Source organism: Nuphar pumila, chromosome 1 (assembly GCF_984573655.1).
Source record: "Nuphar pumila chromosome 1, dmNupPumi1.hap1.1, whole genome shotgun sequence".
NCBI classification, from domain to species: Eukaryota; Viridiplantae; Streptophyta; class Magnoliopsida; order Nymphaeales; family Nymphaeaceae; genus Nuphar; species Nuphar pumila.
The window spans coordinates 39,151,306-39,164,033 of record NC_143249.1 but is presented as its reverse complement, the minus strand read 5'-3'; the positions used below and the strand labels follow the sequence as shown (position 1 = coordinate 39,164,033).

General features: G+C 33.9%; 1 protein-coding gene across 5 annotated transcripts in view; it reads left to right on the top strand.

Annotated features, from left to right (window-relative positions):
- The window catches only part of LOC149848750 (chromosome-partitioning protein, putative (DUF639)), a 113,008-nt gene that overhangs the window by 2,522 nt on the left and 97,758 nt on the right, over nucleotides 1–12,728 (top strand). For all 5 annotated transcript variants that reach the window (XR_016430401.1, XM_089997202.1, XM_089997209.1 and 2 more), the window contains exons 3-5: nucleotides 4,718–4,865; nucleotides 7,601–7,705; nucleotides 9,336–9,493. Coding sequence is in view for 4 of the 5 variants with exons in the window: in XM_089997202.1 (XP_089853328.1) it covers nucleotides 4,718–4,865; nucleotides 7,601–7,705; nucleotides 9,336–9,493 (411 nt within the window). In the remaining variant the exon portion in view is untranslated. The remainder of the gene's footprint in view (nucleotides 1–4,717; nucleotides 4,866–7,600; nucleotides 7,706–9,335; nucleotides 9,494–12,728) is intronic.

The window sequence follows — 12,728 nt, the reverse complement described above, 5'->3', positions numbered from 1 at the left end:
TAAAAAATGTAAAACACAATTTTTTTGTGTCGCTAATCGCACACGAGATCAGCGGTGCAAAAACTGTCCGATTTGTGTCAGACAGTTTAACAGTTTGATGATACACGCTTCTATACATATATAGGGTAAATATTGGCTATTAATGAAGGTAAGGAACTAATGAGTAGAAATCACTCTTTTCTTAAAAAAATTCCAATTTTTTGTAGATCAAATGTTACTGATGTGATCTACATGGTTTGTTTAGTAGGAAACTTGTTTTGAATCATGTGATTATGACAAGTAATTAAGTTTTCAAAGGGTCCAAAAATGAATGGCCCACAATGTGCCAAAATTTCATAACTCAAAAGATCATATTTTTACATAAAAAAAGTATGATCCAAGGCTTGATCCTTAGCAAACAGACCATGCTGAACACATCTATGTGCTTAGATTGAGTCGTTACAACTTGCGCCTATGATTTCTAGTTCATTAGTTCCTTACCTTCATTATATATATATATATATATATATATATATATATATATATATATATATATATATATAGAGAGAGAGAGAGAGAGAGAGAGAGAGAGAGAGAGAGAGAGAGAGAGAGAGAGTCCACCCCTTATCCTCCCCTTCAAAATCTGTATGTTAGATATGTTTTTTGGCAAATTTGACCTTTTAGATGTGATCTCCATGGTTGAAAACATTTGATTAGACTCTTGGATCAAAGTTTTTTGATGTATAGATAAGATTTTATAGCATAGAAAATTTTACAAATTTCCGAACCGTTGTTTTTTGGTTCCTTATAAAAACCTGTGTACAAATAAAGAAAGTTTGATTCAAGAGTCTATTCATATGTTTTCAACCATGAAGATCACATCCATATGGTGAGATTGCCAAAAAACATATCTAATGTGTTCATTTCGAAGGAGAAGACAAAGGGTGAATCATTTAGTGGATGAACCATCCCCCTTCTCTTTCTCTCTCTCTCACACAGACGCACAAACACACACACACACACGCACAAACACACACACACATATATATATATATATACATATAGGGTTAAGAGTTGCTACAATCATTTGTGTGTGCAAACGACTTAGCAACTTCTAGCCTTTTTTTTTTCATATTTTTTGGTCCAAATGATCCCATGGATGTGATCTACATATTGTTTTTAGTGGGAAATGGCTTTTTAAATCACCGGAATCCGACATGTGTACAGGTTTTTCTGGCGATGCAGAAATCAATGGTTGTAAATGCACTGGTTTTTCCTGACCAATGTTGTAAGAATCGTCTCAGGCCATGAATTGTTTTCCAAATGATTCTGGTGAATCAGGCGATTTCAATTTGGAGCTGAATGAATCTGAATCGCCCAACTTTTAACCAGAGAAAGGCATGTGTCAAAAACACATTGAAATAATATTAAAAAAATACTAAAAACTATTTTTCACAATTTTTATTTTTTTTGAAAATTAGCCAGTTCAAGCAATTTTTGTCTCGATTTGCTATCGGTACGTTACATATCGAGTTATTTAGACCGATTCAGACCGACACTGTTCTGACAAAAAAATGCATTTTTTCATCGAAAAATATGATCCAAAGGTCGTTTCCCACTAGTTTGAGCATGTTAAACACATCTACGAGGTTAGATTGAATCAAAACAACTTGCATCGTGAGATTCCAACTAGATTGTAACTACAATCAGCTGTATTAAATATAAACCCATATATATATATATGTATATATATATTTGCTACTGTCTACAATATGTAAAATCTAGTTGAAAAATATAGCTACAAGTTGATCCACTTAATTTGACCTCATAGATGTAGTCAACATGTTTTGTTTGCTAGGAAACACACCTTGAATGATATTTTTTCGATGTAACAATATGATTTTTTGATTAATGGAGTTTTGGCAAATCGTGGGCCGTTGATTTTTGAAGCCCTTCAAAAACATGCTTACATGTTGCAAACACATGATCCAAAACCTATTTTTTACTAAACAACCCGTGTAGATCACATATGTAAGGATAGATCCACAAAAAAATGAGGATGGGTTGAAAAAAATTGTATTCTTTACTAGATTGCATAAACCACTTTAGCAAATATTTATCATATATATGTATATATTCATTAGCATATGAGAATTGGAAATATGAGAACTACTGTGTGAACCGCGTTTTCCATGTTTTTTTTGTTTTGTTCTCTTAAATCTAACCATACATATGTGATCTACATGCTTGGTTTTATAAGGACCAGCTCTTGAATCATCTGACTATGATGCATAAATAAGATTTTTTAAGGCTTTAAAATCAATGGCTCATAATCTTCATAAATATTCAAACATCTAAAATTGTAGTTTTTCATCTAAAGTACATGATCCAGTAGTTGATTCCTTGCAAATTCACCATGCTGAACACATCTACATGGTTGAATTTGCAAATAGGCTGTTGGAAATGCCCATTTCACATGATAGTTCTCTTATTCTAGTGACTATATCTATATATATATATGTATATAACACTAAACTAGTTATATTAATGTTAGCTGTGTTCAACTCATAGAAATGACTAAAACACCTTTAAAACAATGGTATTGTTGAAAATACGTGGTTACTTTTTGGGTTACAGTGAGTTTTTTTTTTATTATTTATTTTCTTTAAATTTTGGAGGAAAAAACAGTTTTTTTCAAAAAGTAAAAGAGTGTACTTTACAAATTTGAATTAAAAAATTAAAAGTGACTTTTTTGGCTCAAAAAAGTAACCATGTATTTAAAAAATACCATCGCTTTAAGGGTATTTTTGTATATATATAATTTGTTATTTTCATGTGATAAAGTTAACTCAAAAATGATGTTTTATGCCATTTTTAAACCAACCTTATTTTCATGAATTGTGACCCATTGGTTTTCACCATCTCAAAAATGAAATCTTATGGTGTATCAGACATGGTAAAGCCTTCTAATATACTAAATAGATCATGTTAAACACATCTATATGGCTAGATTTTCCATTTGGTAGCCAGATCCATGCCAACATGTGTGTGTACCACCGTATGGTATCATAGTACTGAACCACCATATCTTTTTCCATACGTACATGCATGTATGTATGTTGCAAAGATGCCTTTTATATTAATGATTAAAAGATCAAATACATGGAGTGGTAGTCAGCGAGGGTCTAAATGATTTTACCTCTTTATGGTTGGCTACTATCTCTTCACATCCACTGATTTTGCATTTTTTTAGAGGACTCTATTCTCTCCTTAGTCATGCCATAGCTGAATAGAAGCTCGCTCTTCTTATATAATATGACCATGATGTGGTTAACTATGTGTCCATATTCTAGAAGCAAGTGGTTCCTTTTGCTTTTTCGTGCAGATCTTTACTTCAATATTTCAGCTAGCAAAAATTGTTGCAAGAAAAGTTTCTGAAAGTCTTATGGAAACATATAGATAAGCCAAACATGCAATGATACCAGAAATGAAATCTAGGCTTGGTGGAAGAAGGTTCACAAAATTTTAGAATGCAAAGCCAATGTTGGACTGAATGAATTCCGCATACAGAATAACTGTCTGAAGAAAATATACCTATCATGTTGTCAGGACAATTTTGATCCAATAATTTGCGTCTGTTCATGAAATGCTAGCAGGCTATGTCATGTGGATATGGCTGTGGATACGGGGATACAGCCATTTTCATGAAGTTTTCAATATGATCAGTATGTAAGGGAACACTATATGGGGGCCAGTATCCATGTGACATAGCTAGCTGATTTCTTTGAATTTGACACTTGATTCCCAAGTCATTTTGTGTTCTGAGGAGAAAACAGATCTATGGGACCATGAGCTTCTTGTATCTCACAGAAATTGACACTTTAATCACTAGAGGAACCCAAAAAGTTCTCAACAAATCTGTAAAAAAAGCACAAACTGGGGTGACTATAACCATAGATGAGGGTGCAGAAGTCATTGAGAAATGTATGCAACTCAAGCATACAACCAGTGTTGTAAGTATCATTACTTTGGGGGAAAATGATATGATACACACCCTATCTTGATACGGGTGTGTATTGTACGATACACCCCCTGTATCGATACGGTACAATACATATCATTTTTTTTTGAATCGTATTTCATAAACTTGGTTATTTTGTTTTTGTTTATATAATATAAAAGTATGAGTCTTGTGGCATTGTGCTTGTGAGATATGCACGCAATATTATCTATGTTTCTATATTAGTTGATGTTTGATGATGTTTTATGTAGTTCATAGAGACATAAATGTGATTTTATGGTTGTATTTTGTGCAATTCATCATTGTTTCATGTGTTATAATTTTTTTAGATTTTTTTGTTAATTTTTTTCTGGTTTTTCTTGATTTTTTGGATTTTTTTTATTAAAAATTTATGATACGTTTACGATACGGTGTTGCTTTGGGCCCGATCGATACGGGTAACGATAAGATACTTACAACCTTGCATACAATCATGACTGAAGACCATATACATTCAACAATCCCTTTCACTGTATGGCATACAAAATTGGAAGTTCTTTTATAAAAGAGAAGTCACATATCCATTTTGATCCTTGTAAACAAAGATATAAATCATGTGGCGTACTCTCTTTTGATCTTCATTAAGGATACAATTTGTGCATGTTATTGTACTGCCATCCACTATTCTATGTTTTTTTGGGTCATAGTCATCAGATAACTTTGCCTCTTCTTATGCAGATTGAATGGCTTAAGCGGGAGAAAAATGCAGAAAATTTTTGAGGCACTTGCTCCTGAATCTATTTGTAATGATGCTCGTAATCTCATAGAGTATTGTTGCTTTAGATACTTGTCAAGGGACAACTCTGACTTTCATCCTTCTTTAAAGGTTTGTGAAGCTGAGTGGAATAGCTTTGAAACATGTATTTGAATCCTTCCATAAACATGAGTCTTAATATGATGAAGTGGCAGCCTAGTAGCAAGATATCATAAGGTCAATTGTCCTGTTTATGCAGTGCCTACTGTTTGATGGCATTATCACTAATCTGTTTATCCTCATCCTTATTACTAATGAGTAGTTATGCCACCTTCAAGGTAGATAGTATACCATTATTGAAGCATTATGTTTCCAAGGATAAGGTTATATCCTTAGGGATAGGAGTAAACAGACAAATATTGTGATATAGTTGAAAAGAAAAATGAATAACTGCCAACAAATAATTTTGTTGACAAAAAGAAATATTTTATAATACTCCAATTCATTGTTGCCAGCACTTGTTAGGGATGTCAATAGGTCAGATTTTATCAGATATCTTACCAAATACGACTTCGTTTAGTCAGATTTGGTAAGCTGAAACCATATCCGATTATAGTGGATGCGGATATGGTTTTGATTTTTACTACCAGATCCAATGGATGTCCAGATTTGATGGATATCTGGATCTGTTTACATGTCAAAAAATGGATTTTGCATGAGCTTTTCACCATCTGAGTCCGAGTTCAAATTTAAATTCGTGTAGGCAGCATTCGATTAGTCGGATCTGGTACTTGTCACATCTGACCTGAATCCGAACCGTTTACATCCCTAGCACTTGTACTAATTTTCTCAAACCATTTTAAGTGTTGGGATTTTAGGATAAAGCATGAAAATATTTTGAGTACTCAAAAATTGCCAAAATATGATTGTTTTCACAAAAAGAAATAGTTCATAATACTGACAACACATGATTGCATTTACAAAAATCAAGAGTTTGTAACAGCACTAGATAAGCCTTTTAAGCTTTTGGATGTGTCAGATAAGAGTCACATGTTTCTTGGGAAGTGTTTGAACTGCCAATCCATCATTGCACAAAGTTCTTAAGCTTCGAACATATTTTGATGAAGATTAATCTATTTCTTATGAACATTTAAATTGGACTGATGCTTCATGACTTCATGAAAATATTTGCAGTGATTCATAAGATGGAAAAAGTATATGAAGGCATCAGCATAGTTTCCAACTTTCCATTATGAAAAATTACATTTCTGTCTGTTGTGCTTATTCCACTCAGTGAAACACAATAACATTGGTCATATAACTGATTTTTTGCTGCTGCAACATGCATGAGAAAATTGTTCATGTCAAAAGTAATTTACGAAACCAAACTACAACTGTAAAAATCTTTCATATGCTACACACTGCTTTATCTGAGTGCTGGAATGCATCCGATGCTTGTTTATACATGACTTGCTTATGAACCTAAAGAAACTTTTGGTGAACTGTTCTATATGTTGCTTTCTTTTAAGATAGGGGCATGTGGAGATACTTAGGAAAAGGTTCAGAGAAGATAAAACTGGATGGCAATAATTGTTCCAAACAACTACATGGGTCGAATGGATGTCAATTATGAACTAGCTGTTTTAGTACAGTATTTCTAATAATGTATCAGCCCACAGATCTGCAAGGAAACATTTGGAGCCCAACCAAGAGCCCATGGATTGTGGGCTATTAAAGCAGCTCAAGAACCAGGGGTTGAAACTCTATTTTCTGCTGCTCCATACGAACTCTACTTCTTCATGATCATAAAGAATAGAATTTGAGCTTTGTGTAATAACTTTTTTTTGAAAGGCGAGCTTAGTGTAATAACTGTGAGCATGAAAGTGCATTCTAGTGGTACCTTGGTTCTACTATCAATGTGCCCAAAGAAGTATCAATTTTTTGAAGAATAAATAAATTTTTTATCAGTAAAGAATGATGAGATATCACCAAGTACGTAAAAGTAGTCAGAGATAACAGCATATAAAAGTCTATAACCCAGCCTAGCCAAACCAATCCATGAAATGTTGCATTCCAGTCTTCTAGAGGGTGCACATGCATGAATTTCTTTTTCGATAGCATGGTGAGAAATTGGTAATGTAGAAGTCCTTCCATTGAACTGCCTGTCATTCCTCTCAAGCCATGTGAACCACCAAGTCATCATCAACCACCATTTTCAAACTAATCTCCACTCCTTTTGTGCCCAAAGAAGTACCAGTACCATGTCTTTAATGTCACGAACAATCTTCTATAAAATGTAGTTGGATAATATTCACCTTATAAAAAGGTGTATTTGGAGAAGATGTAGAATCCATGAAGTAATAAGTGACCAAACAAACAAGGAAAGGAATAAAGAAATTAGACTTGAAATGTAAGATTAATCGAAAAAACTAGGAAACAGTAATAATAAAAGTAGGGTGATGTCAGTTCTATACAAGTAAATCCTTTCTTCTTTTTGGGTAAATGATATGAATCCTAGGCGCAAAGAACATAATTTTGATGCTGAGATCAATATATGAATTACAGATTCTTTTAGAATGATGTCAAAATAAAAGAAAATGGACTGTGAACGCTTTCTCTAAATATTAGATACTTACACATGATTAATATTTAGATAAATAATACACAAACATATAGATAGAAAATGAAGGATATGATGTAAACAAGAGAAGGAAGAATATACTGGAGAAATTTTTGGCTTTAAGGATATTGGCCATTTTATTTTTGAGCTATCATACTGATGCAATAATCCTTTTCTGACATTTTTGAATTAGACTTTTTAAATTATCTTGAAGTTTGATGTTGGTATTAATTATTTCTTTTAACAGGAACCTGCATTTCAGAGACTTGTTTTCATAACTATGCTTGCATGGGAGCATCCGTATGAGAAAAAGACTGATACTTCTGCTATCCCAAAGCACAGTTCTCTTCAGGTAATTGTTTGCACTGACATTGTAGTTCAATTTATATGAAGGGAGCTAGTTTAGACAGTTCAACTACCTTTAAAATTGAAAAGAATATCTCAGATGTGTATCTTTTATGCAACATTTAAATACTTTCACTTGTATAGGGAGCAAAGCTTCAGTGATCTCATGATCATTTTTTCCTTTCTTTTGATTAGTTGTAGAGATTGGTGAAAATTATTTAATTGCTGTTGAAACTTTGTGGTTTATTATTGTTAGGTACACACATGACAAAAGACACTGTGGATTAATGTTCTTATTGGTAGAGTAGATTTATTGGTGTATGAGTAGTGCTTGTTTTTGCTGGTTTACTTTTAAGCTGCTGTGGTCATCAGCTACTTGTTTGACAAATGCAAGTGTGTAGGAGTTAGCTTTTTGGTTATATTGAGAAGCAATTCAAAAGTAGGGGTTTTTCCAACACAACATAATCTGTTAAAAATTAAACACGTGTAAGTGTTAATTATATATAAATTTCAGCATTTATATGCAATACATGCATGTGTGAATTTTACAGTATTTCACAAAGACCAGGATTTGCTGCAGTAGAATCTGCTTGATGCAAAGTTAACCATCTTTGTGAAACACCATCACATGGTTTACATGAGTTAAACCATGACTTTTATGGGCACAGTGGAATTGCTCTCAAAAAACCATTTTTTGATGGAAGATGTTTCTGGGAATCAACACTTCCTTTTCTATGGTGTTGGAAATAGATTATAGGGTTGATTTGCTTCATCCCTTGGATTGGGAATCTTATTTTCTTCTATTTCAACTTGATTATTCTTTTTCTGCTGTTTTTTCTCCCATATAATTCACACTTTCTGCACAATGTTTTGTATCTCTTCCAATTGGTTTTGGTGTTGGATACGGATTTCTTTAGATGATTCTGTAGATGAAACCTGTTTTATTAGATCATCTTCTTGTAATTGGATTTCCAGCTCCTGTATTTTCTAAGGGTGCATTTTGTCTTAAGTTTTTTCAATGATAATCTGCCATCAACTAACTCCAATCCAAGTACGCCATTGTTGGCACAATACTCAATGCAAGGAAATGGTGCTTTTACAGTATTTTAGAAATGTTAACTTCCAGGGCCATGCGCAGATGTTATCAAGTTTACTGCACTTTTGTTGTCAGTAACAAATTTTAAAATGCCCTGGTGGTTTCGTACATTAATTCTCATAATTGAGGGCATTTGAGTGATTTTACAAAGAATAAAAGGCACTTTCATTATTTGTACTTTGTAAAGAGAATATCTTTTACTGTGCTCCCTCTGTAAGTTTGCCGTTGATGATGATAATGCATAGAACCACAAGGGTATTCTTATCTGTATGGGAAAAGGAAAAATGTAGTGTATTTGCTAATGCCTAGGTGAAATTATAGGCATTAAAAACACCACTACATGTGTTTGTGTGTGCATGCATGCATGTTTCCTGTATGCATGTGTGTGTATGTGCACCCGTGTGCTTGTCATATATTTGAGTTCCTTCACTTTATTTGGTAAATCTTTAGCTTATTGAGTGAGATTTTAGGTTTTCTGTTGATTAATATACAGAGAACATATTATCTGAAATGAGTCCATCTACCTTAATTTCCAATTAAGGGAAAGCTTGTTGGAGAAGAAGGCTTCATTCGTATAGCTGCTGCCATTCCTGGGGTAGCAGACAGATCAACCGCTCATCATCTTTACAGGACTCTTGCTGGAAATAACCAAGGCATTTCATTAAATTTGTGGACATCATATCTATCAGAACTGCTAAGGTTTGCCATTCAATCATATTAAACTTATTACTGCATTAGTTTCATAGGCTCTATATCTTGGTAACCAGATTGCAGTGTTTCTGTCTATTGAGGTTGTGATTCTTAAGAAAGAAACTTTTTAATTGATAACTTGCAAAGTGTATACATGTACACTTATGTTACCGAGATACTCCAACATATCACCATTAATGAAAAAATACACAAAAGTCGCATGTCTCGTGTCCTTTGAGCGGTATCATTATGACATAGGTGTACTAAAATTCTCTATTGCCTGATTAAGTGTTTTAGTAATTAATTAAATTATTATATGTTGTTGACTTGGTTCACAGGTTCATATGTTAATGCAGTTTGTAAAGTAGAATTACATATATGCAGTACCATTTCTGTTTTTTCATAAATTTGCATGTCATATTCTTGTGCACTGTGCCCCTCTCATAAGCCTGTAGTCCACTATTTCTTACCAGTTGATTAGTAGTAGATTCAGATCTGATTGGCAAGACCTTGGTTTGACCAAGTCAGGTAAAATGTTGATCCTTTTTTTTTTCTTTTGGATAAAACTGAAGCTTTGCTAAGAAATATAAGAAAATATTTGATGACTTGTCAGAAAATAAGTATATAGAGGGAAGATATTTAGCCAATCTGTGAGGGATAGCTACAAGCAATATTAGGTTTTGGCCATTTTAACCTAGCATAGGATGCCATGTCAAATTGCACCTAGACTTGAAATCAGTTCAGGTTTGCTAAAACTGTCGTTGAACATGTGTTTGTTTCTTTCTAGCCAGACCAACCACAAGGCTACTTCAATACCATTCGCCATCTAGTACCTTTGCAAAATCCGGTTGGACCTAGTAGTAGGTCTCTAATGTAACGCCCCGAAATCTTAACCTAAATTTTGAGATTTTTTTTTTCTTTTTGAAACAGCGGAAACAAGTAATACTATAAGGTTAAGTATTCCAGAACATTACAGTGGGGAGCAGGACCAAAACATTTATTTCATTTCATTATCAATGAATAATAACATCAGAGTTTCTCAAACTATCCCTTGAACAATAAATCCAAAATCTCGATCCGATGCCTCATCCCGCAGCCACTCATAAGCTCTACTCTTCACCTGAAAAATGATATATTTATATGAATTAGACTACAACTGTCTAAGTAGGAATTACTGTAGTTTTTCTTACAGGTATATCATGTGTCAAGTATGTGAGGTGGGTGTCGTGTATGATATTCAACATATATAGAAACAAGTAAAGGAAACTACACTACGACAGTAACCTATATAAAACTTAGTCAACAATTTATAGCATTTAAGGAATTTCCCATGCAACAGTTGTAAGCGCTAGGCATGCAGAAACATTAAATCAGAAGCAAGTAACAAACCTTTAACAGACATTAGGAAGTAAACCTCATACACTCATCATCATGTAATGAGTGAGAAAACAATTGGAATATACATGATCTAATGCATAGCAGGAAAATGCATGACTTATGTGTAATGCATGAATCCTCTTATTATCTTTCATTAAGTTCCCTTTTTCATATGCATGCCCTATTAAATGCACACAACTTTAAGTTCCTCTTTTTAATTACCATTGCCCGCGGATACACCAAACGGGTACAATCCTCGAGGTTAAGTTAGGTTCCAAGGGTAGCTTAGTACACATGTTGTAATTTATTTACTGGGTTCCAAACTTAGCCCTCGACCGATATCAGGAAACAACACCATCCATCAGAACATTAGACCTTCACATCTAATGTCGGGGACACCAGAGATACCTCACGCCCACAAGTGCCACTTTCTTGGTATACCAAAACAACAACTGTGTCGAACACACCACCCCCAGACAAAGTGACAGACTTTTCCTAAAACCGTGGTTAAGAGAAAGAACCTCAATATCGGGTTTAGGGGACAAAAATAAAGCCCACAGAGTTTTTGTATCCTCACAGTCTCCCCAAGACCGGAACTCTAAGATCCCCATTCTCCAGATGGGAGATCCCAAAACGTATATTACACAGTTCTTTACTTTCTTTCTTTTTCTTATTATTAATTCATCTCTTTTACATTTGCAAATCAACATGCAAAATTAATAACATATGCTTGCAAATCAACATGCAACCATAAGCTCGCAATTCAGCATCCGCAGCTCTTCACGGTCTACCACCCGTGGCAAGAAAAGAACAATGCAATAAGACAATAATATCAATTTTATAAGTTTGCAAATCAACATGCAAACATAAGCTTGCAAAACAACATGCCAAGCCCTTCACGGGACCACAACTCGTGGCAACACATAGAACGGTGCAATATAGTGCAATAAAAATAAATGTGATTTTGAGATGCATTTAAACAATTAAAGAAAGAGCAAACCAAGGCTCTCCAGGCCTGTGATGATTCATTTAGACTATCGATGCATCATACGCAAAAATCATAACAATATGTAATTTATGCAATGATACCAACCTGATTCCAAATGCACATTCATTCATACCAATTGAACAATGTGCATGAGCTACCATGGTCATATGCATGTGTTCATCGTCCATGTGAAATTGCTTTCGTGAAATCACTTAACACACATGCATTCATTCATGATTCATAAGTACATGTGAACATTTATGCAAGATTGTACATGCCAATACACATCGATTCCATGTATTTACATGCACTTGAAACCAAATCATAAATGCCTGATAATTAAACATGTCCTATAAATGTAGGCACATGAAACTTTTTATTCATAACATGTGTTAACATCCACACACATGAACATAACCCAGATTTAGAAATTGAAATTTCAGGGTTGCACACATTCATATCATGTATGCACCTGTACCAAACAAACTTTGCAATAACATATTAACAGAAATCAAATATCTCACATGTTACAAACTATAAAGCATGCTAACACGTGCCATTAAATATTCAAACTCAACTTTATGTATATAATAACAGAGAGAGTCATAAACTTAAATTTTGTTAACATTGAATTAACTTATGTATGTCCTGTAGATACTTGGACATTCCATACCCCAAACATGGCATATCTTAAGCATTCATATATCAAGATTCAGGACATTTTAACAGACTGTACTTAAGCTGCAAGACAAATAATGCTACTCATCTCTATGCATAATAGATTCGTATTGTCGGCATTCACATGCGGACAAATCCAATGCCTATCAAATCTGTAGAGTAAGACTGTGTTGTTGGCATTCATAAGTGTAACAACTGCAT